Genomic DNA, 25,190 nt, shown 5'->3' with positions numbered 1-25,190 from the left:
TCTCAACTGGCCTACCTGCTAAATAAAGGTGAGAAAAAAAAGTGTTTTCATGTGTATCTGAGTTATTGGCGTTCAAGTAGGCAGAAATCCGTCCGGTATGACGTAGCACCGTGATAAAGTCGCTCTCACTACACTGGAAGTTAATAGGAATATGACATTTAGGTGGCGAAAACGTCTATCATACATGTTAGATTTCAATACTGGCCGATGTCATAACTCGGGAGGATGTCTTCTATCGAATGAGCCATTGATCATATTTTTGCGATACTCCTACCTCGAGAAATGTGTAATTTAACAGAGGGTCTAGCAAACGTTTCCTATTTGTCTGCCTCTTTAGTCCAGGGTGCATTGCTAGGTGCCGTTGCCAGAGATATTATAGAAAGGAGATAGGAATCGAAAGAATGAAGAAAAGTATAACACCCCACCCAGAAGCATTCACATTGCCATTCTGCGTCACACGATAGCTAGGCTAATTGTCACGCAATCCCTTCTCAAAGTCAGTGTTTATGAAGAGAAACGTGCCTATTTTCCTCGAAAGTAAGTAATGTCATGATTCCAAAGCTATACGATAATACAGATAGCAAGTTAATTATCTCACATCTTGGAAAAATGTGTAATGTTGTACTTCTTGTTGACTAAATTCGTGCTAATGTTGGGTTTTTGAGCTATTACCCAATAGACTCCCATTCCCTCCTTGATGGAGAGCGCTCCTTGTCTCAGAACCACCCAGAATGCAGCGCACGGCCCAATGCCGTAGCATGGGCAACGTTTCACATCTCCTTAAAAGTATATATGCTGTTGCGAATGTTAGACTCCACTCTGTGAGGCACATCGATCTGCAGGTTGAACATGAGATTGTAGACTATTAATTGATAGCTGTAAAATCGCCTAAACAAACTGCACCACCTAGTTACGTTACATGCTGATATTGTCTTTGGTATTATTGTGTGTAGCTACCTACCTACCTAGCCAACCAGCCCGCCCATAGAGGGAGCATTGCATTGTGGATTTTGTAGTCAACTTGAGCTGCAACAGATTTCCACAATGATTTTCCATGTTGCTACAAACCTTATTACAACGCCAAAATGAAACATTTGTTCACAACAAATATTGTTCTCACATATTAGTGTTATTTAACACTGCCAAGTGAAGGAATGAGTGGTTTTGAGTGGATTTTTCCTTTAACTGTCACATTTAATTTGTATTGGGAGACAAACCTATAGGTTAGTACTTCACAATTTCAGTGGGTGTCACCTCAGAGAAATTTAGTTTTCATTGAAAAGCCTGATCCAATATGTAATTCAGTCTTGGAGGGGTCTAATAATGGCAGCTTTAAAGTTCCAATAAGTAACTTTTTGGGCGACCCAACCAAATTCACATAAAAATGTGTGTTATAGATGTGTCACTCTCATTGAAAGCAAGTCTAAGAAGTGGTAAATCTGTTCTAGGTGCGCTAATTCTGTGCTTCCCGTTCTTCAGTTGAGTTTTTATGTCTTTTATTTTCATTTTTGTACACCAGCTTCAAACAGCTGAAAATACAATATTTTTGGTTATGGAAAAGATACTGTATTTCACATTGGTGTACAATGATTCTCTACACTATACTTAAGCGAACTATTAGAATTTTTGTAACCAGAAATAGTGGAGCGATAGGGCATCTTAAAGAGAAGAACCCAGTCAATGTGCATTGAAAAACTGATAGCACATGGGACTTTGAATGCTTGTCAGGTTAACCTGGCGCTCTGAGGTGGCTGATGTTGGTGGGATTTGGAGGATGATGGATGCAACAGGGGAAAGAGCCTCAGATCCAAAGTCCCACCAGGTGGCTGATGAGATATGTTGGCACAACTGCCATATTGCATCTCCATCCCAAAGCCTTTGCTTGGTAGTGTACTTCGCCAGACTGCCAAGAACCTTGCCCTCATCCAGGCCAAGGTGGCGAGACACAGTAGTGATAACCCCATAGGCCTTGTTGATCTCTGCACCAGACAGGATGCTCTTGCCAGCATACTTGGGGTCCAACATGTACGCTGCGGCGTGAATGGGCTTCAGGCAGAAGGCTTCACGCTTTTTGATGCATTTTAGAACTACAGTTTCCTCTGCTTGGAGCAACAGTGAAGTGGGCAGAGCAGTAAGGATTTATTCTCTTACATCTGCAAGCAGAGTCTGAACATCAGACAGGATAGCATTGTCTCCCTCAATCCGTGCAATGGCTACTGCTATAGGTTTCAGGAGTTTCAGGCTGCTTACCACTCTCTCCCAAAATACATCATCCAGGAGGATCCTCTTGATGGGGCTGTCCATATCGGCAGACTGTGATATGGTAATTTCTTGGAGAGACTCCTTCCCCTCCAGGAGACTGTCAAACATGATGACAACACCACCCCAACGGGTGTTGCTGGGCAGCTTCAATGTGATGCTCTTATTCTTCTCACTTTGCTTGGTGAGGTAGATTGCTGCTATAACTTGATGACCCTTTACATACCTAACCATTTCCTTGGCTCTCTTGGAGAGTGTATCCATTGTTTTCAGTGCCATGATGTCCTTGAGGAGCAGATTCAATGCATGAGCAGCACAGCCAATGGGTGTGATGTGAGGGTAGGACTCCTCCACTTTAGACCAAGCAGCTTTCATGTTCGCAAGATTGTCTGTCACCAGTGCAAATACCTTCTGTGGTCCAAGGTCATTGATGACTGTCTTCAGCTCATCTGCAATGTAGAGACCGGTGTGTCTGTTGTCCCTTGTGTCTGTGCTCTTGTAGAATACTGGTTAAGGGGGAGATGATGTAGTTAATTATTCCTTGCCCATGAACATTCGACCACCCATCAAAGATGATTGTAATTCATTCATTGTAATGCTGCAATATATCCACATAATTTTCCTACCTCATGATGCCATCTATTTTGTGAAGTGCACCAGTCCCTCCTGCAGCAAAGCACCCCCACAACATGATGCTGCCACCCCCGTGCTTCACGGTTGGGATGGTGTTCTTCGGCTTGCAAGCCTCCCCCTTTTTTCCTCCAAACATAGTGATGGTCATTATGGCCAAACAGTTCTATTTTTGTTTCAACCAGAGGACATTTCTCCAAAAAGTACGATCTTTGTTCCCATGTGCAGTTGCAAACCGTAGTCTGGCTTTTTTATGGCGGTTTTAGAGCAGTGGCTTCTTCCTTGCTGAGCGGCCTTTCAGGTTATGTCGATATAGGACTCATTTTACTGTGGATATAGATACTTTTGTACCTGTTCCCTCCAGCATCTTCACAAGGTCCTTTGCTGTTGTTCTGGGATTGATTTGCACTTTTCGCACCGAAGTACATTCATCTCTAGGAGACAGAACACGTCTCCTTCCTGAGCGGTATGACGGCTGTGTGGTCCCATGGTGTTTATACTTGCGTACTATTGTTTACAGATGAACGTGATACCTTCAGGCATTTGGAAATTGCTCCCAAGGATGAACCAGACTTGTGGAAATCTTTTTTCTGAGGTCTTGGCTGATTTCCTTTGATTTTTCCATGATGTCAAGCAAAGAGTCACTGAGTTTGAAGGTAGGTCTTGAAATACATCCACAGGTACACCTCCAATTGACTCAAATGATGTCAATTAGCCTATCAGAAGCTTCTAAGGCCATGACATTTTCTGGAATTTTCCAAACTTTTTAAAAGGCACTGTCAACTTAGTGTATGTAAACCTTTGACCCATTGGAATTGTGATACAGTGAATTATAATTGAAATAATCTTTCTGTAAACAATTGTTGGAAAAATGACCTAACCGATTTGCCAAAGCTATAGTTTGTTAACAAGAAATTTGTGGAGTGGTTGAAAAACGAGTTTCAATGACTCCAACCTAAGTGTATGTAAACTTCCGACTTCAACTATATGTTAAATCCACTGTCAGATATCCTTTTACAGTGGCCCAGAAAGCTGTAAAACAGAATGACATGAGCATGAACAGGCTAGTTATCTGGTGTAGAGGGTAGTGATCTAGGGCTGTTACTGGAGGTGTAGGGAAAGGATGCAATCTCCACCTAATGACTACGATAAAGACCGGGGTTTGTGGTTCTTCATGAGTTACCATGAAACCCAGCTCTCGTATGCCCATATGCCTATCCTAATTTCTCTCCATTTGTTTACATCTGGCCCATGATGATTTCATTGGTTAGCTTCCTCAAGGGTCCAAGTAGAAATGTCTAAAGCCATGATGACTCAAGTCACTCCCAAAGGTGGTCCTCCTGAGTTTAGGACCTCTTAGAGGGAATATGTCATTCCGTGTAAGGTGAAATTGTAGTGAACAGGATTCTAGGCAATTCCCTGATACCATTCCACTTCCCCAATGAGAGCAGCCTGCCATTCCCCAGAAGTGCCCAGTCGCTCCTAAATACAATTACTTCAGAATATCGGAATCTTACTCACTCTCCCAGTTTCGGAGGGAGAAAGTATTGCTTTTGCTGCGACAGAATGTGTAGATGACAACCGGGTAGTAAATACACAGGGAAAACGATGAGTGTCGAAATGAAAGACTCATTTGACATTGCACTGCATTTAGCTGGTGATTCAAAAACTGTGTATTTTGAGGAACAAGCCCATATGGGAATTCAGGGTAGACACTTGACAGACATTAATAATATATTTTGATTGCAGGTGAAGTAGTGCAAGTTGTATTTGATACTCCCATTTTTCATGAGGCGAAATAAAAGATCCCAGAAATGTTTCATATGCACAAAAAGCCTATTTCTCTCAAATTTTTTGCACATCCCTGTTAGTGAGCATTTCTCTTTTGCCAAGATAATCCATCCACCTGACAGGTGTTGTCACGCCCTGGCCTTAGTATTCTTTGTTTTCTTTATGTTTTTTAGTTAGGTCAGGGTGTGACATGGGGAATGTATGTGTTTTGTAGTGTCTATGGGGTGTTGTATGTGTATGGGGCAGAGTAGAGTAGAGTTGTCTAGTTATGTCTATGGCTGCCTAGATTGGTTCTCAATCAGAGACAGCTGTCATTCATTGTCTCTGATTGGGAGCCATATTTAAGGCAGCCATAGGCAGTAGGCTTTTGTGGGTAGTTGTCTATGTCTATGTTCTATGTTGCATGTGTGCACTTAGTTCAAGTTTAGCTTCACGATCGTTTGTTTTGTTCATTTTGTAAGTGTTTGTTTTTCCTTCATTAAAAGAAGATGTATTTTTCACGCGCTGCGCCTTGGTCCTCTCTCTCTCTCGAAGACGATCGTGACAGGTGTGGCATAAAGAAGCTGATTAAACAGCATGATCATTACACAGGGGGGGGGGTGCTGAGGAGTAGTTCTGTCTGTAATAAAGCCCTTTGTGGGGGGAAACTTATTCTGATTGGCTGGGCCTGGCTCGCAAGTGGGTGGGACTACGCCCTCCCAGGCCCACCCATGGCTGCGCCCCTGCCCAGTCATGTGAAATCCATAGATTAGGGCCTAATACATTTTTCAATTGACCGATTTCCTTCCTTCCTCCTGTAACATGTTGAGTTTATATTTTTATTCAGTACAGATGGGCTCCGATACGATACACGAAAAGTATATGTTTAGCTTGAAACGATTTGATGCGATTCGGTTTGATTAGAGGAACGAATCGATGCAATGCGGTTCGACTAACATTTGTTGCATTGATACATTCATTTTCCATTCTAAATTAAATGTTTGCCTTTTGTCCCCCCCACACTTAATTTGAAATCACCATCCCCCACCCACTAATTCATGTAATTTTTGTAGATTAAGTGTGTGAGAGCTAGTAATGTATCATTATCTTTTAAAAATATTAAAACTTTTGAATATGAGACGGGGTTGAAATCTAATGTTTTAGAGTTTTGACTGACTTGCAGTGAGCTCTTACTTTCACTTTGAACATACAGTACAGGTAGCAAAAAAAGTTATTGCTGTCCTCGTTATGAAATGGTCAACTTTACCTTAAAGATGACTTCAGAAAGTATTCACACCCCTTGACTTTTCCCCAAAAAAATTGTGTTACAGGCTGAATTTAAAATGGATTAAATTTAGATTTTGTGTAACTAATTTACACACAATACCCCATAATGTCAAAGTGGAATTCTATTTTTTGAAATGTTTACAAATTAATAAAACATTTAAAGCTGAAATGTCTTGAGTCAATAAGTATTTAAACCTTTTGTTATGGCAAACCTAAATGAGTTCAGAAGTAAAAACGTGCTTAACTCTTTGAGCATGATGTAGTTATTAATTTTACACTTTGGATGGTGTATCAATACATTCAGTCACTACAAAGATACAGGCGCTGTTCCTAAATCACTTGCCGGAGAGGAATTTTAAAACAGTTAGATGAATGATTGTGATAGGGGAACTTAGGGTGGAGCAACATCATTGTAGTTACTCTACAATACTACCATAAATGACAGAGTGAAAAGTAGGAAGCCTGTACAGAATAGAAATATTCAAAAACACGCATTATGTCTGCAATAAGGCACTAAAGGAAATCACTTTTTGTCCTGAATACAAAGCGCTTTGTTCTGGGAAAATACAACACAATGCATCACTGAGTATCACTGAGTACCAAGAATGGTGGTGGCTGCATGTTATGGGTTTGCTTTAGAGGTCGACCGATTATGATTTTTCAATGCCGATACCGATTATTGGAGGACAAAAAAAGCCGATACCGATTAATCGGCCGATTTATAAAAATCAAAAAAATAATTTAATATATATATATATCATACACATTTTTGTAATAATGACAATTGCAACAATACTGAATGAACAATGAACACTTTTATTTTAACTTAATATAATACATAAATACACACACACGCACACAGCTCTGAAGTGACAATGATACTGAAGAGTCTGCTTAGGAGACAAATACTCTCAACTGTTTGAATAAAAATAGAGTTTAAGTTACCTGTGATGAATGTTGAAAACAAAAACCTTAATTTCTATATGCAGGAAATCCTATTTTAATAATGGGCATGGTAAGAATTGACAACCAAAGTGCGAGTCATAATTCCCATGACACCTAGCAAAATCTGAAAAGCGGTTCCTTCATTTATTGCATAGGATATTTTTCACTTAAAATAAACTTAAAATAAGGTCTGTGTTTCGTGTAGGCTTACACCGCCAATTTTATAACTGTGTAGATATCCATAGGACAAGGTAACTCTGATCAATATTGGCTAAATATAAGCGAAGATACATTTTTTTGTAGAGTGGATTTATGAAAATATGTTGACAAATGTTACCTTATCCTAGTGAGATTTACACGGGTATCAAAACGCAGAGGCGGTTTAAGCCTGCACGAAACACAGACCTTATTTGAAGTAGATCAAGACATTCTCTATGGAAGACATGAACGGTAAAATAGCGAAGGAACCCCTTTCAAATTCAGCCGCAAGTTATTACAGGAATTATAACGCGTCTACTATTTCTCTCTAAACCATATACCTTTGGCTAATCTGGAAACTATCACCTCGAAAACAAAACGTTTATTCCGTTCCGTATTTTATCTAACGGGTGGCATCCATGAGTCTAAATATTCCTGTTACATTGCACAAACTTCAATGTTATGTCATAATTAGTTCGCAAAGAGCCAGACTGTTGCATATACCCTGACTCTGCGTGCAATGAACGCAAGAGAAATGACACAATTTCACCTGGTTAATATTGCCTGCTAACCTGGATGTTTTTTAGCTAAATATGCAGGTTTAAAAATATATACTTGTGTATTGATTTTAAGAAAGGCATTGATGTTTATGGTTAAGTACACATTGGAGCGATGACAGTCATTGATTGATTTTTTATAAGATAAGTTTAATACTAGCTAGCAACTTACCTTAGCTTACTGCATTTGCGTAACAGGCAGGCTCCTCGTGGAGTGCAATGTAATCAGGTGTTAGAGCATTGGACTAGTTAACTGCAAGGTTGCAAGATTGGATCCCCCGAGCTGACAAGGTTAAAAATCTGTCGTTCTGCCTTCCTAGGCCGTCATTGAAAATAAGAATGTGTTCTTAACTGACTTGCCTAGTTAAATAAAGATTAAATAAAGGTGTCAAAAAAGAATCGGCGCCCAAAAATACCGATTTCCGATTGTTATGAAAACTTGAAATCGGCCCCGATTAATCGGCCATTCCGATTAATCGGTCGACCTCTAGTTTGCTTGTCATCGGAAAGGACTAGGGAGTGTTTTTAGGATAAAAAATAAATGGAATAAAGCTAAGCACAAGCAAAATCCTAGAGGAAAACCTGGTTCAGTCTGCTTTCCAACAGACACTGGGAGACAAATTCACCTTTCAGCAAAACAATAACTTTGAATGTTACCGAGTAGTTCTGACTTAAATCGGCTTGAAAGTCTATGGCAAGGGTTGAAAATGGCTGTCTATTAATGATCAACAACTAACTTGACAGAGCCTGTAATCGAACCCACAAATTCTGATGCTCCAGATACTCAACTAGTCTAAAGAAGGCCAGTTTTATTGCGTCTTTAATCAGAACAACAGTTTTCAGCTGTGCTAACATAATTGCAAAAGGGTTTTCAAATGATCAATTAGCCTTTTAAAATTATTAACTTGGATTAGCTAACACAATGTGCCATTGGAACACAAGAGTGATGGTTGCTGATAATGTGCCTCTGTACACCTATGTATGCCTATGTAGATTAAAAAAGAATCTGCCATTTCCAGCTACAATAGTCATTTACAACATTAACAATGTCTACACTGTATTTCTGATCAATTTGATCTTATTTTAATGGACAAAAAAATTAGCTTTTCTTTAAAAATAAGGAAATGAATAAGTGACCCCAAACTTTTGAACGGTAGTGTATGTGTTTAATGTTTCATTAACCTGTCTAGCCCCTGGGTTCCGCTAGCGGAACCCCCCCACATTCCACTGAAAAGGCAGCGCGCGAAATTCAAAAAAATATTTTTTTGAAATATTTAACTTTCACACATTAATAAGTCCAATACAGCAAATGAAAGATAAACATCTTGTGAATCCAGCCAACATGTCCGATTTTTTAAATGTTTTACAGCGAAAACACCACGTATATTTATGTTATCTCACCACCAAATACAAAAAAGCACAGACATTTCTTTCACAGCACAGGTAGTTTGCACAAAACCGACCAAATAGAGATAGAATTAGTCACTAACCAAGAAACAACTTCATCAGATGACAGTCTTATAACATGTTATACAATAAATCTATGTTTTGTTCGAAAAATTTGCATATTTCAGGTATAAATCATAGTTTTACATTGCAGCTACAATCACAAATAGCACCGAAGCAGCTAGAACAATTACAGAGACCAACGTGAAATACCTAAATACTCATCATAAAACATTTATGAAAAATACATGGTGTACAGCAAATGAAAGACAAACATCTTGTGAATCCAGACAATATTTCAGATGTTTTAAGTGTTTTACAGCGAAAACACAATATAGCATTATATTAGCTTACTACAATAGCCAACCACACAACCGCATTCATTCAACGCAAAGGTAGCGATAGCGAAAAAACCAGCAAAAGATATACATTTATTCACTAACCTTCACAATCTTCATCAGATGACAGTCCTATAACATCATATTACACAATACATATATGGTTTGTTCGAAAATGTGCATATTTAGAGCTGAAATCCGTGGTTATACATTGTGAAAACGTAGCAACTTTTTCCCAGAAACCCGGATATATTTCTGTCACTCACCTAATCTGACCAAATAACTCATCATAAACTTTACTAAAAAATACATGTTGGATAGCAAATGAAAGATACACTAGTTCTTAATGCAATCGCCGTGTTAGAATTCTAAAAATAACTTTAGTACGACATACAGCTTACGTTATAGCGAGACAGCGCCTGCAATGAGGGCGGAAAATAATACTAAACATTTAACAGAAATACGAAATAACATCATAAATGGTTCCTACTTTTGCTGAGCTTCCATCAGAATCTTGTACAAGGGGTCCTTTGTCCAGAACAATCGTTGTTTGGTTTTAGAATGTCCTCTTATCCTGTCGAATTAGCAACCAAAGCTAGCCAAGTGGCGCGAAGCTGTCCATCGTCACCAAACGCAGAGAACGGAAAAAGACAAAACTCCCGATAAACTTTCAATAATCTGATAAAACTATATTGAAAAAACATACTTTACGATGATATTATCACATTTATCAAATAAAATCAAAGCCGGAGATATTAGCCGTCTATAACGAAAGCTTTTCAGAAGCCAATGCTGATGTCCTTCCCGCGCCTTGCTGAACAAAGGAAATTTGGGGTCATGTCATTCCAAGAGCTCTCGTTTGATCAAGCCTCAGATCAAGCTATACACCCCATTTCACCTCTCACTGCCTGTTGACATCTAGTGGAAGGCGTATGAAGTGCATGTATATCCATAGATTTCAAGCAAATGAATAGGAAGGCCCCGGAACAGAGCCTCGATTTCGGATTTTTCACTTCCTAACAGGAAGTTTGCTGCAAAATGAGTTCTGTTTTACTCACAGATATAATTCAAACGGTTTTAGAAACTTGAGTGTTTTCTATCCAATAGTAATAATAATATGCATATTGTACGAGCAAGAATTGAGTACGAGGCAGTTTAATTTGGGAACGATTTTTTACAAAGTGAAAACAGCGCCCCCCTATCCCAAAGAAGTTTTAATACATTTTTTTCCTTCCACTTTGACATTAGAGTATTTTATGTAGATCGTTGACAAAAAAATGACAATTAAATAGATTTTTTTATCAACTTTGTAACTTTGTAAAATGTGGAAAAAGTCAAGGGGTGTAAATACTTTCTGAAGGCACTGTACTGTATATACTGATTGTTACAAGCAAAACTACCAAAACTATTGCTGATAGTGAACCTGAACAATCAAAATAAAATCTAATGCAAGCCCCAGTCAGCATGTATAGCCAGATGAGAGTTGTCTCCGGTGCTACTTTTATTACGGTAAAACACCATTTTCAACAGTGCATTTGTTTAAAAATAACCTAGCAAAATATATTGGTTGTCACTCAACTAATAAAGAGCAAGCCATTTTACAAACATTTGAATGCTGAAGGTGACACGCAGATGTGCCAGATCAGGAATATGCCTACCTCTCGTTGGTCAGCATGCAAAGCTTGACTAGGCTACTGATATGGGGTTGTTTGGCATGCAAAATGACTTGTAGATCAATGACTGGCAACACAAATACATGCTTAGTTCGACACTGAAGGAGAGGACACAGTTGTCACAAAAGATAAGGTATTTTCAGAAGGTAGAGCAAGAGTCATTTGAGCAAGAAAAATGTGTGAAACGGCATTCGTAACGTTTGAATTGATTTCGTGGCCGAAGCATGCTACATTTGGATCAGTTTGGGGTCCCGCGGACCGATGCACTCATATCTTAAACATTTGAACGGGAACCGATCATATCGGTGAATTGTTACATCCCTAATCGCCCCACATTAAGCTTTAAGGCCTGCTTTTTTTCTATTTTACAAATATATAGCAAATAAAACTATTATTGCTCTGTGTTCAATCTGGAGCCACAATATCCTTCATAGAAGTATTTAAACCCAAGCTCTGACTGCGAGAAAGGTGCCCTTGAACTTTATCAGTGCTAAACTAACTACTGAGGGCTGTTTCAGTTCAGGGCTCTTTGCCTTTCATTAAAACCCATATTGATTCCATTAATTGGCCAAATTGGCTTACAGGTCTGCAGAATGGCTGATCAAAGCAAAAAAATAGCTTTCACTCCCCACTGTAATTACTCAGCAGAGTGGTTTAAACATTGTGAGGCAGCACAGCGGTAATATGTCCCAGAATGGACTCTCCAACTTGGATTGGAGTCACTGCAGTTTTAATGACTGTCCAATTAAGATTTAATTGGAAGCCCTTTATAATCTGAGAGCGCCACCCAAGACGGATAAGGAACACAGCGAGACAGCCGGAATAATCACTTATCACGATGAGGCCCCGCTCTACGCGGCAGGCAAGACGCGACCCCTAATTCGCTACGCTGAACTCCCTGCCCAACTACAGTTGCCCTGGCCTGGATAATGCCAATTGACAAATGTGCCGATCTTTGGAAAAAGTTTTGGAGTGAGGTGGTATATCTAGGGCAATATGATTCCTCATGGTTGAGCTTACACATTGTTTTATCTCAATCAAAGGTGTAGTCTCTTGAAAATGTCAGCTAACAAATTAACATCTCGGGCAGGGACTTCCCACCTCAGTGCCAATTCACCCACCCCCTTCTGAACCCACTCTCTCCTGTGGGTGATCGGTTTTCCATTAAAATTATAAAAACATAAAATTCCATGTGAATTCACAATGCAAAAAAATGGTCCTATTGCGTATGGTGGTCCTATTGCGTATGGTGGTCCTATTGCGTATGGTGGTCCTATTGCGTATGGTGGTCCTATTGGGTATGGTGATCCTATTGCGTATGGTGGTCCTATTGCGTATGGTGGTCCTATTGCGTATGGTGGTCCTATTGCGTATGGTGGTCCTATTGGGTATGGTGGTCCTATTGCGTATGGTGGTCCTATTGCTTATGGTGGTCCTATTGCGTATGGTGGTCCTATTGGGTATGGTGATCCTATTGGGTATGGTGATCCTATTGCGTATGGTGATCCTATTGCGTATGGTGGTCCTATTGCGTATGGTGGTCCTATTGCGTATGGTGGTCCTATTGGGTATGGTGGTCCTATTGGGTATGGTGATCCTATTGGGTATGGTGATCCTATTGCGTATGGTGGTCCTATTGCGTATGGTGGTCCTATTGGGTATGGTGATCCTATTGCTTATGGTGGTCCTATTGGGTATGGTGATCCTATTGCGTATGGTGGTCCTATTGGGTATGGTGATCCTATTGCGTATGGTGGTCCTATTGCGTATGGTGGTCCTATTGCGTATGGTGATCCTATTGGGTATGGTGATCCTATTGCGTATGGTGGTCCTATTGGGTATGGTGGTCCTATTGGGTATGGTGGTCCTATTGCGTATGGTGGACCTATTGGGTATGGTGATCCTATTGCGTATGGTGGTCCTATTGGGTATGGTGATCCTATTGCGTATGGTGGTCCTATTGCGTATGGTGATCCTATTGCGTATGGTGGTCCTATTGCGTATGGTGGTCCTATTGCGTATGGTGGTCCTGTTGGGTATGCTGATCCTATTGCGTATGGTGATCCTATTGCATATGGTGGTCCTATTGCTTATGGTGGTCCTATTGCGTATGGTGATCCTGTTGGGTATGGTGGTCCTATTGGGTATGGTGATCCTATTGCTTATGGTGATCCTATTGCTTATGGTGATCCTATTGCTTATGGTGGTCCTATTGCTTATGGTGGTCCTATTGCTTATGGTGGTCCTATTGCTTATGGTGGTCCTATTGCTTATGGTGGTCCTATTGCTTATGGTGATCCTATTGGGTATGGTGATCCTATTGGGTATGGTGATCCTATTGGGTATGGTGATCCTATTGGGTATGGTGATCCTATTGGGTACGGTGATCCTATTGCGTACGGTGATCCTATTGCGTATGGTGATCCTATTGCGTATGGTGATCCTATTGCGTATGGTGATCCTGTTGGGTATGGTGGTCCTATTGCTTATGGTGGTCCTATTGCGTATGGTGATCCTATTGGGTATGGTGGTCCTATTGCGTATGGTGATCCTATTGGGTATGGTGGTCCTATTGCTTATGGTGGTCCTATTCTGTATGGTGATCCTATTGGGTATGGTGATCCTATTGGGTATGGTGATCCTATTGTGTATGGTGATCCTATTGCTTATGGTGATCCTATTGGGTATGGTGGTCCTATTGCGTATAACCGCTTGGGGGTTAATTTAGTTCTATGTACAGCAGTCATAGGCTGAATCTCAAGACTTGGCCCCTAAGCCCTTTACCGAGTGGCCACTTGCTGTTGTGTTCAATAGTGATCACTTGAGTCCGCAAGTGTTTTGGTCAAAATGAGTATTGAGACAATGCACCCTCGATGTCCCAACTGCCACTTATCAATATTAGAACATTCTAAATCCATCTATCTTGTGCATGACTCAATCGCTATGAAACACAGGCACTGGGCAGAGACACATACTCTGAGAAAGCAAAAACATCTCTCTAGTCCTGCACAAAATATGTGCAAGTATAATGGCCGCCAGTGATTTCATCAGCTGATTTAGCTTGTTGTAGCCTGCCTGCTTCTAACTATCTTCACTGAAACACAGAGATGGAATTTTAGCGAGCTAGCTAAAATGCAGACCAGACCGCTTGTGCGTGTGTGTGTGTGCGCGCCATCGCGTGCATGTTGATATTGTCCACCCACACCAGACGCGATCAGGACACGCAGGTTGAAATATCAAAACAAACTCTGAACCAACTATGTTAATTTGGGGACAGGTCGAAAACCATTAAACATTTACGGCAATTTAGCTAGCTAGCTTGCTATTGCTAGCTAATTTGTCCTGGGATATAATCATTGGGTTGTTATTTGACATTAAATGCACAAGGTCCTCTACTCTAACAATTAATACACAGATAAAAGGGTAATCGAGTTCGTTTCCAGTAATCTCTCCTCCTTCTGGCTTCTTCTTCTTCTTTGGACTTTATATGGCAGTTGGCAACCAACTTTAAAAGGTGCATTACCACCACCAACTGGATTAGAGTGTGGACCTCAGTTCATCGTTCAATCACCAACGTGGGTATATGCTCCCAAAAACCAATGAGGAGATGGGAAAGACAGGATTTGCATCGTGTCAAGCTTCACAAATAGAACCAAGTTCTATTTCAGCGCCTGGCTACGCAGGTGCTCGTTGATGCGTGCGAGCAGTGTGGGTGCAATGAATGAATAACATGTATGTGTACATTTATTTTGTAATGCTCACGCACATGATGCGAGCGGTGAGTCAGCATGACATGTAAGGATGTTCGTCACTGCACTGATAAACAGAGTGTAGCTTGTCAATTATTTACAATAGTTTGACAGCTTGCTTATGAAGTTGTAGACATGTTCCCAGCAGTCAGTCCGTACTTCAGCATATTTCCAAAGCACCAATCGCTACATGTTGGGTCAGCTAGAAGCACAGCGCAGCAGCTTAGCAGACTCAATTATACTGTACTGACTCGGGGAAGAGCAGGCTGTTCGCTGCTGTCGCTTGCCTTTCTCTGTCATTTTTCCAACTTAACCACGTTGATGTGCAGAGCGCTTAATATTCGTGGCAAATAATTTGAAAGATGCATGTCTCCTACTAACGTTACAGCACTGTTGCATTAGGTATTTGTTTAATTTAGATTTGTCCATTTATGATAATGATCGGGATCTGTTAGTGGTAGTGCACTGTGATTTTAATTTTGTGAGAAAAAAATGGGGGGAAAAGTTGTTTGGTTAGGGATTTTTTCTTAACGTTAAACATCCTAATTTAGTTTAATCGTTCACACCCCTAATTGCTATGGTAATGAGCTACCCTTAAGCTGCTGCAGAGACGAATGCCAATACCTAATGTATTGTCATTTACTTTCTAATAAAGGGTTATATGAATACATGGTGTTTCCTTTCTGAACAACATTTTGGTGGCTACAACACTACAAGTTACAACACTATTTTGTATAGTTTTGAGAATGACACAAATATACATTTTCACAAAGTCTGCTGCCTCAGTTTGTATGATGGCAATTTGCATATACTCCAGAATGTTATGAAGAGTGATCAGATGAATTGCAATTAATTGCAAAGTTCCTCTTTGCCATGCAAATGAACTGAATCCCAGAAAAACATTTCCACTGCATTTCAGCCCTGCCACAAACGACCAGCTGACATGTCAGTGATTCTCTCGTTAACACAGGTGTGAGTGTTGACGAGGACAAGGCGGGAGATCACTCTGTCATGCTGATTGAGTTCAAATAACAGACTGGAAGCTTCAAAAGGAGGGTGGTGCTTGGAATCATTGTTCTTCCTCTGTCAACCATGGTTACCTGCACGGAAACACGTGCCGTCATCATTGCTTTACACAAAAAGGGCTTCACAGGCAAGAATATTGCTGCCAGTAAGATTGCACCTAAATCAACCATTTATCGGATCATTAAGAACTTCAAGGAGAGCGGTTCAATTGTTGTGAAGAAGGCTTCAGGGCGCCCAAGAAAGTCCAGCAAGCGCCAGGACCGTCTCCTAAAGTTGATTCAGCTGCGGGATCGGGGCACCACCAGTACAGAGCTTGCTCAGGAATGGCAGCAGGCAGGTGTGAGTGCATCTGCACGCACAGTGAGGCGAAGACTTTTGGAGGATGGCCTGGTGTCAAGAAGGGCAGCAAAGAAGCCACTTCTCTCCAGGAAAAACATCAGGGACAGACTGATATTCTGCAAAAGGTACAGGGATTGGACTGCTGAGGACTGGGGTAAAGTCATTTTCTCTGATAAATCCCCTTTCCGATTGTTTGGGGCATCTGGAAAAAAGCTTGTCCGGAGAAGACAAGGTGAGCGCTACCATCAGTCCTGTGTCATGCCAATAGTAAAGCATCCTGAGACCATTCATGTGTGGGGTTGCTTCTCAGCCAAGAGAGTGGGCTCACTCACAATTTTGCCTAAGAACACAGCCATGAATAAAGAACGGTACCAACACATCCTCCAAGAGCAACTTCTCCCAACCATCCAGGAACAGTTTGGTGACGAGCAATGCCTTTTCCAGCATGATAACTAAGTGGCTCGGGGAACAAAACATTGATATTTTGGGTCCATGGCCAGGAAACTCCCCAGACCTTAATCCCATTGAGAACTTGTGGTCAATCCGCAAGAGGCGGGTGGACAAACAAAAACCCACAAATTATGACAAATTCCAAGCATTGATTATGCAAGAATGGGCTGCCATCAGTCAGGATGTGGCCCAGAAGTTAATTGACAGCATGCCAGGGCAGATTGCAGAGGTCTTGAAAAAGAAGGGTCAACACTGCAAATATTGACTCTTTGCATCAACTTCATGTAATTGTCAATTAAAGCCTTTGACACTTATGAAATGCTTGTAATTATACTTCAGTATTCCATAGTAACATCTGACAAAAATATCTAAAGACACTGAAGCAGCAAACTTTGTGGAAATTAATATTTGTGTCATTATCAAAACTTTTGGCCACGACTGTAGACGGTCTGACACCATTTCTTTCCCTATCCGTAGAGTAGAACAACCGCTGCAGCTGTCCCTTCAGGCTAGGGAACACAATCACCAGCTAATATCATTAAAAAGCTATAATGACTTTGTCAAGAGGAGGAAGTTTTCGTAAAACATAAGAGACATTAATAGAGCTTCCCAAAAACCCGCTGCTCGTTCCAGAGCAGTCCCAAAACAAGACCCGCATGCCAAACCACACTCAAATCATTATCACATTGTTACACCATGGATGGAAATTAACTTTTTATAGCTGGCTAACTAGGATGTTTAGTAAAACTGAAATGTTAAATAATAGGCACCATCTTGTCACCCAAAACAAGTAATCTGTATAAAGCCCAAAACAATCTTGACAGCGCAATAATATTAGCAACATACAACCTGACAAGATGCTACCACCCTGTACCATTAGGACCAAACTCTGGTTTGCTGTGTGCGTGCCAGTACCACCATGGCGTGCCAAGCCTCCGCCTCGTGTCTCTGCTGTATTGAGATATCAGTGTGAAGCTGCATCGTGACATCCCTGCCCTGCCTGCCCTGCCTGCCTCTCTGTACCAGTGCCTGGCAGATCAATCAGGGACAGGGAGACAGGCTTCTCACTGATATAGTGGATCTCTGTGGCCACAGCTCAGCATACACCACCCTCGCTGTGTCAGCTCAACTCAGACCGGGGAACGCACACTGACAGACACGCTAAAAGGAGACATACTCTCCACATTGTTCATGGCACAATAAAACATCCATCAGGAAGAGTGCTGTCCTATTGATCCCTCATGGACTACATGTACAATCCAACCATCCCAGCAGAGATAAATACACCTTTACGTGAGTGTGTGTGTATCTCTCACTCACCAGGCTGTCGAGGCCTCCGCCCAGCAAGTCGACAGCGCCCATCTGCATGGAGGAGACCTGGGGCACATTGACGGGGGGACCCAGGTCCAGGTTGAGCAGGTCTCCCAGCAGGTCTCCCTGGGAAGGGATGACTGACTGGGCCTGTTCAATAGGGACCGCTGGCCCTGCGCTCACAGGGCTCTCGCCTGTGTCAATGCTGAGAGGTGGGCACAGATATACAGTATTTAATGAATATTCTATTTCATTTATATGAGGGAGCAGATCTTGGTATTTGTGTGTAAGCAATGATTGCCTATGTGTTGTGCTAGACGGAGAGGGACGTGTTGTTTGGGGGTTAGGTGAGTGTGTCTTCTAGGACTTTGGTAACTGAGTAACTTCCTGGTAACTGTGTCTCACCTGCCGTGCTGGATGGGCAGGTGCTTGCGATGGATGCCGTGGCTGCCCTCCACGAAGGCGTTGGGGGGCTTGTGGTAGACGGAGGCCAGGGAGCCAATGTGGCAAATGAGCTCGTCCAGCAGGGTGGGCTCAATCAGGTCTGTCTCCTCCGAGATCAGGGGCTTTTCGGACAAGACCACCTCCTTGGCCGTTACCGGATCGGTGGACAGCAGGCGCCAGTAGATGTAACCCCTGTCACGCAGATCAGGGTTGTCGGAGTCCTAGGAGGACACAAGGGAGAGGAATCACAGTTGAGAATAGATATTGGTGAGTTTAAGTTTGGGACAGTTTGAAAAAAAAAGAGGGAGACGTGTTGGTGTGTGTATGTGTGTGTCTCACCTGTGTGGCCAGACTGAGGACCTGCTGCACCAGCTCCTGAGTCTCAGAGGGCTTCTTGAGGAAAAGCTTGACGATGGCTGTGAGAAGAGTGAGCTGGACCTGAAACAACACACCCCCAAGGCTGTGAATGGTCTGACCCAACCTCATACCTGCTCAAATAGTGAAAGTGGCTGCCAAACCCAGATAATAAAGGTTATTACTGTTAGGGCTGGACCAAATCAACTCCCAGCCCCTATCCCTAAGGCACATGTGTAGATATGAAAGGCTGACTTTAATGAAAGCAATATAGCAGAAATTACAGTCAAGGGCAAAGTGGAGCTATAACCATATTCAATCCAGTCTTTGCCCTAGTTTAATTTCTGTCAGGGTGTAAAAGTCCCAAACACATCATCCAGGCAATCTGGCATTAAGATTGTCAAATGAAACCAACAGATTTATATTAAGTGTCCTGGGGGTAGAGGTAGATTAGAAACTGGGCAGAGGACTAGGGTTGCTGACCTCAACTAACCTGGGCGCTCCACTCTGGGACAACTGACCTGGGCGCTCCGCTCTGGGACAACTGACCTGGGCGCTCCGCTCTGGGACAACTGACCTGGGCGCTCCGCTATGGGACAACTGACCTGGGCGCTCCGCTCTGGGACAACTGACCTGGGCGCTCCGCTCTGGGACAACTGACCTGGGCGCTCCGCTCTGGGACAACTGACCTGGGCGCTCCGCTCTGGGACAACTGACCTGGGCGCTCCGCTCTGGGACAACTGACCTGGGCGCTCTGCTCTGGGACAACTGACCTGAGTGCTCTGGGACAACTGACCTGAGTGCTCTGGGACAACTGACCTCTGTGCTCTGCTCTGGGACAACTGACCTCTGTGCTCTGCTCTGGGACAACTGACCTCTGTGCTCTGCTCTGGGACAACTGACCTCTGTGCTCTGCTCTGGGACAACTGACCTCTGTGCTCTGCTCTGGGACAACTGACCTCTGTGCTCTGCTCTGGGACAACTGACCTCTGTGCTCTGCTCTGGGACAACTGACCTCTGTGCTCTGCTCTGGGACAACTGACCTCTGTGCTCTGCTCTGGGACAACTGACCTCTGTGCTCTGCTCTGGGACAACTGACCGCTGTGCTCTGCTCTGGGACAACTGACCTGAGTGCTCTGGGACAACTGACCTGGGCGCTCTGGGACAACTGACCTGGGCGCTCTGCTCTGGGACAACTGACCCGAGTGCTCTGCTCTGGGACAACTGACCCGAGTGCTCTGCTCTGGGACAACTGACCCGAGTGCTCTGCTCTGGGACAACTGACCCGAGTGCTCTGCTCTGGGACAACTGACCCGAGTGCTCTGCTCTGGGACAACTGACCCGAGTGCTCTGCTCTGGGACAACTGACCTGAGTGCTCTGCTCTGGGACAACTGACCTGCGTGGTCTGCTCTGGGACAACTGACCTGCGTGGTCTGCTCTGGGACAACTGACCTGCGTGGTCTGCTCTGGGACAACTGACCTGCGTGCTCTCGTCATGGAAGCCCTCCAGGAAGCTCTCCAGCAGCTCGTCGGCGTTGTCGATCCTCTCAGCGTACTCGCCCACGATCCAGATCATGGCGGCACGCGCATCCGGCTCGTCCAGAGAATCCAGGTTCTCACACAGCGTGGCGATGATGCTTTCATACCTGAGCAGAGAGAGAAAGTATAAAGGGTCAGGGTATACACTAGTGTCTGTCTGGGCCTGGGGATATACAAAGGTCTTGTATAGACACAGACAGGGGCAGTATAGCCCCTACTGAAAAACAAAAGACAAGAATGAGGAAAGAATTCTCAAACCTCATTGATTATTATCAGGGATGGAGGGAAAAGGACACCTACTTGTTGGGGTATTTGCGGAAGATGTCCCTGATGACCACGATGGCCTCCTGCACCACATAGTTGACCTTGGTCTGGATGAGGTCTAGCAGGGTGCTAACACAGCGCTCAGCAGATTGCTAAAAAGGAGACAACAGGAACAGAGTCAACACTGACCCAAAACTGATTTTTTTCACAGTGGCCAAAGTACCTCGTTTAAACTCCTTCAAACAACTTTATAGGATTGGATGGCACTTTTATGGAACAGCTATAAAATCTGAAGTTCAGATAGACATTGATCAGAGATCCTCTGTGTGTCCGTCTATGATGGTGTCTCAGATTCCAACCTCCACTTTGATGGCACAGCGCCCGATGGCCCTCACTGCCTTACGCACAAAGTCAACGTCTACCTCGGTGGCATACTCCTTCAGCTCAGCCAACACCTGGGAAGAGAGCAGGGCATATGAGTGAAAAACATCACACACACACGGTGGGAGGACATGCAAACATCTTGACACCGTAAGAGAATGGGTTGAGGAGATAAGGTTGAGGTTAGTAAATTGTGTACACACACAAGTGTAAGCTACCCAAGGCCAGTCAGAGAAGCTACCAAAGCCTCCCTCAGAGATGGTGTTTATCCAGGGAGTGTGTCTCTGTTGGACTGTAATGGCTAATTTACAGCAAGGTTGTCCGAGCCTGCCTTAGCTGTCAATCACGCTGACAGCTATCTCGGCTCTTCACAGCGAAGGAAGCGAGCACATCCGCTATCTAAAACGTGTGTTCATTAAGGCATCGTCTGACAGAAGCCGCTAAGAGCACCAGATAAGACTGATTAGGAGTGAAGCATTGGAATATGAACGTTTCTGTTGAAATTAGTATTCAATATAGAGGTGCGGCTGAACAGATGGATCCAAGTCGGGGTTAGAGTATGCTATGCTATCTGAGGGCCATGTTGTTATGTTAACAAACTTTTATATTTCTGGGGGGCAATACCATTAAGTGGTACAATGGTAAAATGGTACAATGATAGTTTTCTGTGTAGAGTGACTAAGTATATAATGATGTACAGTAAATCATGAGAAATTAACACCCTAATATACACTGAGTGAACAAAATATTAGGAACACCTGCTCTTTCCATGACAGACTGACCAGGTGAAAGCTATGATCCCTTACTGATGTCACTTGTTAAATCCACTTCAATCAGTGTAGATGAAGGGAGGAAATAAGGATTTTAAAGCTTTGAGACAATTGAGACATGGATTGTGTATGTGTGCCATTCAGAGGGTGAATGACCAAGAAAATATTTAAGTGCCTTTGAACGGTAGTAGCATGCACATTTTGACAGATGGAATTGCATGACTTTCACCAAATTTCCATGACCAACAATTGGTGGCATCTCTATTTACGTATAGAAAAGTGTGGTATCGACACTGGGAGGCTGCTCTCTGATCCCATGTACCATCTCCTGTCATTGAGCAATGCACTTAACCCCCCACAAAGTAGAACACCTGCTAGGCAACTGTATGAAACACATGTGGTCAGCCCTCAGTGTGGAGAGCTACTGGGTGTTCAGGCTCTTGATCAAGCCCTTTAATAAGGTCTGGTTGAGCAGTTCATTTCTAAACTGTGATTTGTTAGAGGGGGACAGGAATAAAAACCTGCACAACCATTAGTTCTCCTGGAGGATTGACCACCCTTGATGTAAAACATTGCAACATTACAACCAAATAAGTTTTATCCCTTCTGAAATAATTTGCACATTCAATATATCAAAGATCAAATGAATATTGTAGTCTACAAATCTTGTTATTCAGCTGAAGCAAGCACAAAAATGTCCAGGAAATGTAAATTTTCTAGTTTAGTCATAATTATCTTAGCTACATTAGAGTTGTTTACTTTGCAGGCTGACTATTATCTATTGTGTTACAATGTCCCATACATTGGATTCTCAAATCAACTGGAAGTATCTATAAAACAAGCCACATAATCCAAAAGAAAGGTTGCATCTAATCTTTATTCCTAAAAATAATGTTCACGATTCACAAATTATTATTTTGATTGAACCGAATCCCAACTAATACAATGGCGAAGTGAATTGTTTGTTTCGTCAAAAAAAGTAAATAAACTTTGTATGACCTTATTCGCGAGTGTTGGTGGAAAGTTTTTGGGGACATGACGAAAACATTAATACATGCTAAAAATAGCTTACCAGTTAACTAGAGGGTACAATATATATTTTTAATTGGCTACCTAGTTAGTTTTATAGGCCTACCTGCTGATGCACTAGTGACATTCCGATCATGGGTGATATGCTGATTCTATTTGATTGATTAAATATTTAACTGTGCCTAAATAAATTACATTAACAGAAAATATTCAGAATTTCCATGACTTTCAAAACATTTCAGATTTTATGACTTTCCAAAACTTTTCCAGGCCTGGAAAACACCATTTAAAAATCCCATGACTTTTTCATGCTTTCATGAAAATACGAACCCTGGTAGGTGCCAGGCGCACTGGTTTGAGTGCGTCAAGAACTGCAACGCTGTTGGGTTTTTCACGCTCAACAGTTTCCCCTGAGTATCAAGAATGGTCCACCACCCAAAGGACATCCAGCCAATTTGACACAACTGTGGGAAGCACTGGCGTCAACATTGGCCAGCATCCCTGTGGAACGCTTGACACCTTGTAGAGTCAATGCCCTGACAAACTGAGGCTGTTCTGATGGCAAAAGGGGGTGCAACTCAATGTTAGGAAGGTGTTCCTAATGTTTTCTACACTCAGTGTAGACTTCTATTGACTGAGGTATAGGGTTCCATGAATGGTACCTGAGCTATGTTGGCCTGGGAGGCCAGGCGAATCATGATGTCCAGTTTCTCCAGTTTGACGTAGATGGGGTCGTTGTACTTGACAAAGAACACCTTGATCTCCTGCTTAAGGATCTCAGGCCTAAAGAGTAGAGATGACATGTATTATAGGAACAGAACATCTATCTATCCATCTGGTCCTGATCTGAACCTACAGAGCTGAGAGAGGGGAAGGGTACATAGGAAGAGAAATTCTGTCATCTAGTGGCTAGGAAGTGAGGATGGCACCAAACTAAAACATGGTGCCAAAACATCTTAACAAAACAGTCTTATCTAACATCAAACATTCCACATCACTGAGGGATTCATTTAGAAAGGGCTAAAAACAAGGGATAATTAACTAGATTCAGCCGCGGGATGATATTTTCTTGAGTGGATGGTCAGGGGGCCAGAACATAATTACAAATCATTTCTAGACTGCAAATTGACTGCAAGAAGCCCAAACAGATATAATATTTGACTAAAACATAATAATTTCAAACCTTGCTTACATTTGTATATGATCACATATAGTATATATCTTTGTTATGGGTGGGAATACTTTGGAACAAATTTCCAAAACTAAAATCACAGATCTGATTTGCTGGTGTTTTTAGTCTTTTATGTCCAACAATAAAAAATAAAAACATACACTGAACAAAAATAGAAAAACGCAATATGCAACAATTTCTAAGATTTTACTGAGTGACAGTTCATCTAAGGAAATCAGTCAACTGAACTAAATTCATTAGGCCCTAATCTATGGACTTCACATGACTGGGAATACAGATATGCATCTGTTGTTCACAGACACCTTAAAAAAAAGTTGGGGGCGTGGATCAGAAAACCTGTCATGCAGCGTGACATCTCTGAATACATAAGAGTTGATCAGGCTGTTGATTGTGGCCTGTGTAATGTTGTCCCACTCCTCTTCAATGGCTGTGTGAAGTTGCTGGATATTGGTGGGAACCGATCCAGAGCATCCCAAACATGCTCAATGGGTGACATGTCTGGTGAGTATTCAGGCCATGGAAGAACTGGGACATTTTCAGCTTCCAGGAATTGTGTACAGATCCTTCCGACATGGGGCTGTCATGCTATCATGCTATCATGCTGAAACATGAGGTGATGGCAACGGATGAATGGCACGACAATGGGCCTCAAGATCTCGTCACGGTATCTCGGTGCATTCAAATTGCCATCGATAAAAGGCAATTGTGTTCCTTGTCCGTAGCTTATGCCTGCCCATACCATAACCCCACCGCCACCATGGGGCACTCTGTTCACAATGTTGACATCAGCAAACAAAATCTGGTTGACTCTGTTCCAGCCCTGATCCCTTGGAGGCTAGTCTAGGCTACAGAATGATTTTCAAATTGGTAGGGCTATGTTTCTCTCTTGTCCATAAAAACACTCAGATATCAGTTATATTAGCCTAAATATTAAAAATGTATATTATAGCCATATCAAGTGTAGACTATCAAGTGTAGACTTGTTATTTAATCTTGATCATCTGGGTAAGCACATTTCCAACCTTCTTCCATTAGGCTACTTTTTGACAAAAAAGAAGTGACAGGATTTCACTTAGTATCTATAGTATAGCCTGCCTTACGCTGAATCAGAAAAAAACAATGGCTGACTAGATGGGAAAGAAATCATGTATATGCCTGTTTGGCAGTTCTTCAGTTTCAGGACGAATGATAAGGGACGAATGATAAGGGATTATCAGGGCAAAGGATGGATAAATGAC

General features: G+C 42.4%; 1 protein-coding gene across 3 annotated transcripts in view; it reads right to left on the bottom strand.

Moving 5' to 3' along the window:
• ap2b1 (adaptor related protein complex 2 subunit beta 1) overlaps positions 1-25,190 on the bottom strand; it is a 127,157-nt gene that overhangs the window by 93,610 nt on the left and 8,357 nt on the right. For all 3 annotated transcript variants that reach the window (XM_039005366.1, XM_039005365.1, XM_039005367.1), the window contains exons 8-14: positions 23,423-23,543; positions 20,940-21,035; positions 20,617-20,732; positions 20,258-20,423; positions 18,762-18,860; positions 18,384-18,643; positions 17,988-18,183 (exon numbers count right to left, since the gene is read on the bottom strand). In XM_039005366.1, coding sequence (XP_038861294.1) covers positions 17,988-18,183; positions 18,384-18,643; positions 18,762-18,860; positions 20,258-20,423; positions 20,617-20,732; positions 20,940-21,035; positions 23,423-23,543 — 1,054 coding nt within the window. The remainder of the gene's footprint in view (positions 1-17,987; positions 18,184-18,383; positions 18,644-18,761; positions 18,861-20,257; positions 20,424-20,616; positions 20,733-20,939; positions 21,036-23,422; positions 23,544-25,190) is intronic.

The sequence above is a fragment of the Salvelinus namaycush genome, chromosome 12 (genome assembly GCF_016432855.1).
Source record: "Salvelinus namaycush isolate Seneca chromosome 12, SaNama_1.0, whole genome shotgun sequence".
NCBI lineage: Eukaryota > Metazoa > Chordata > Actinopteri > Salmoniformes > Salmonidae > Salvelinus > Salvelinus namaycush.
The sequence above is the reverse complement of the archived record's forward strand: the minus strand, read 5'-3'. Positions and strand labels throughout refer to the sequence as shown.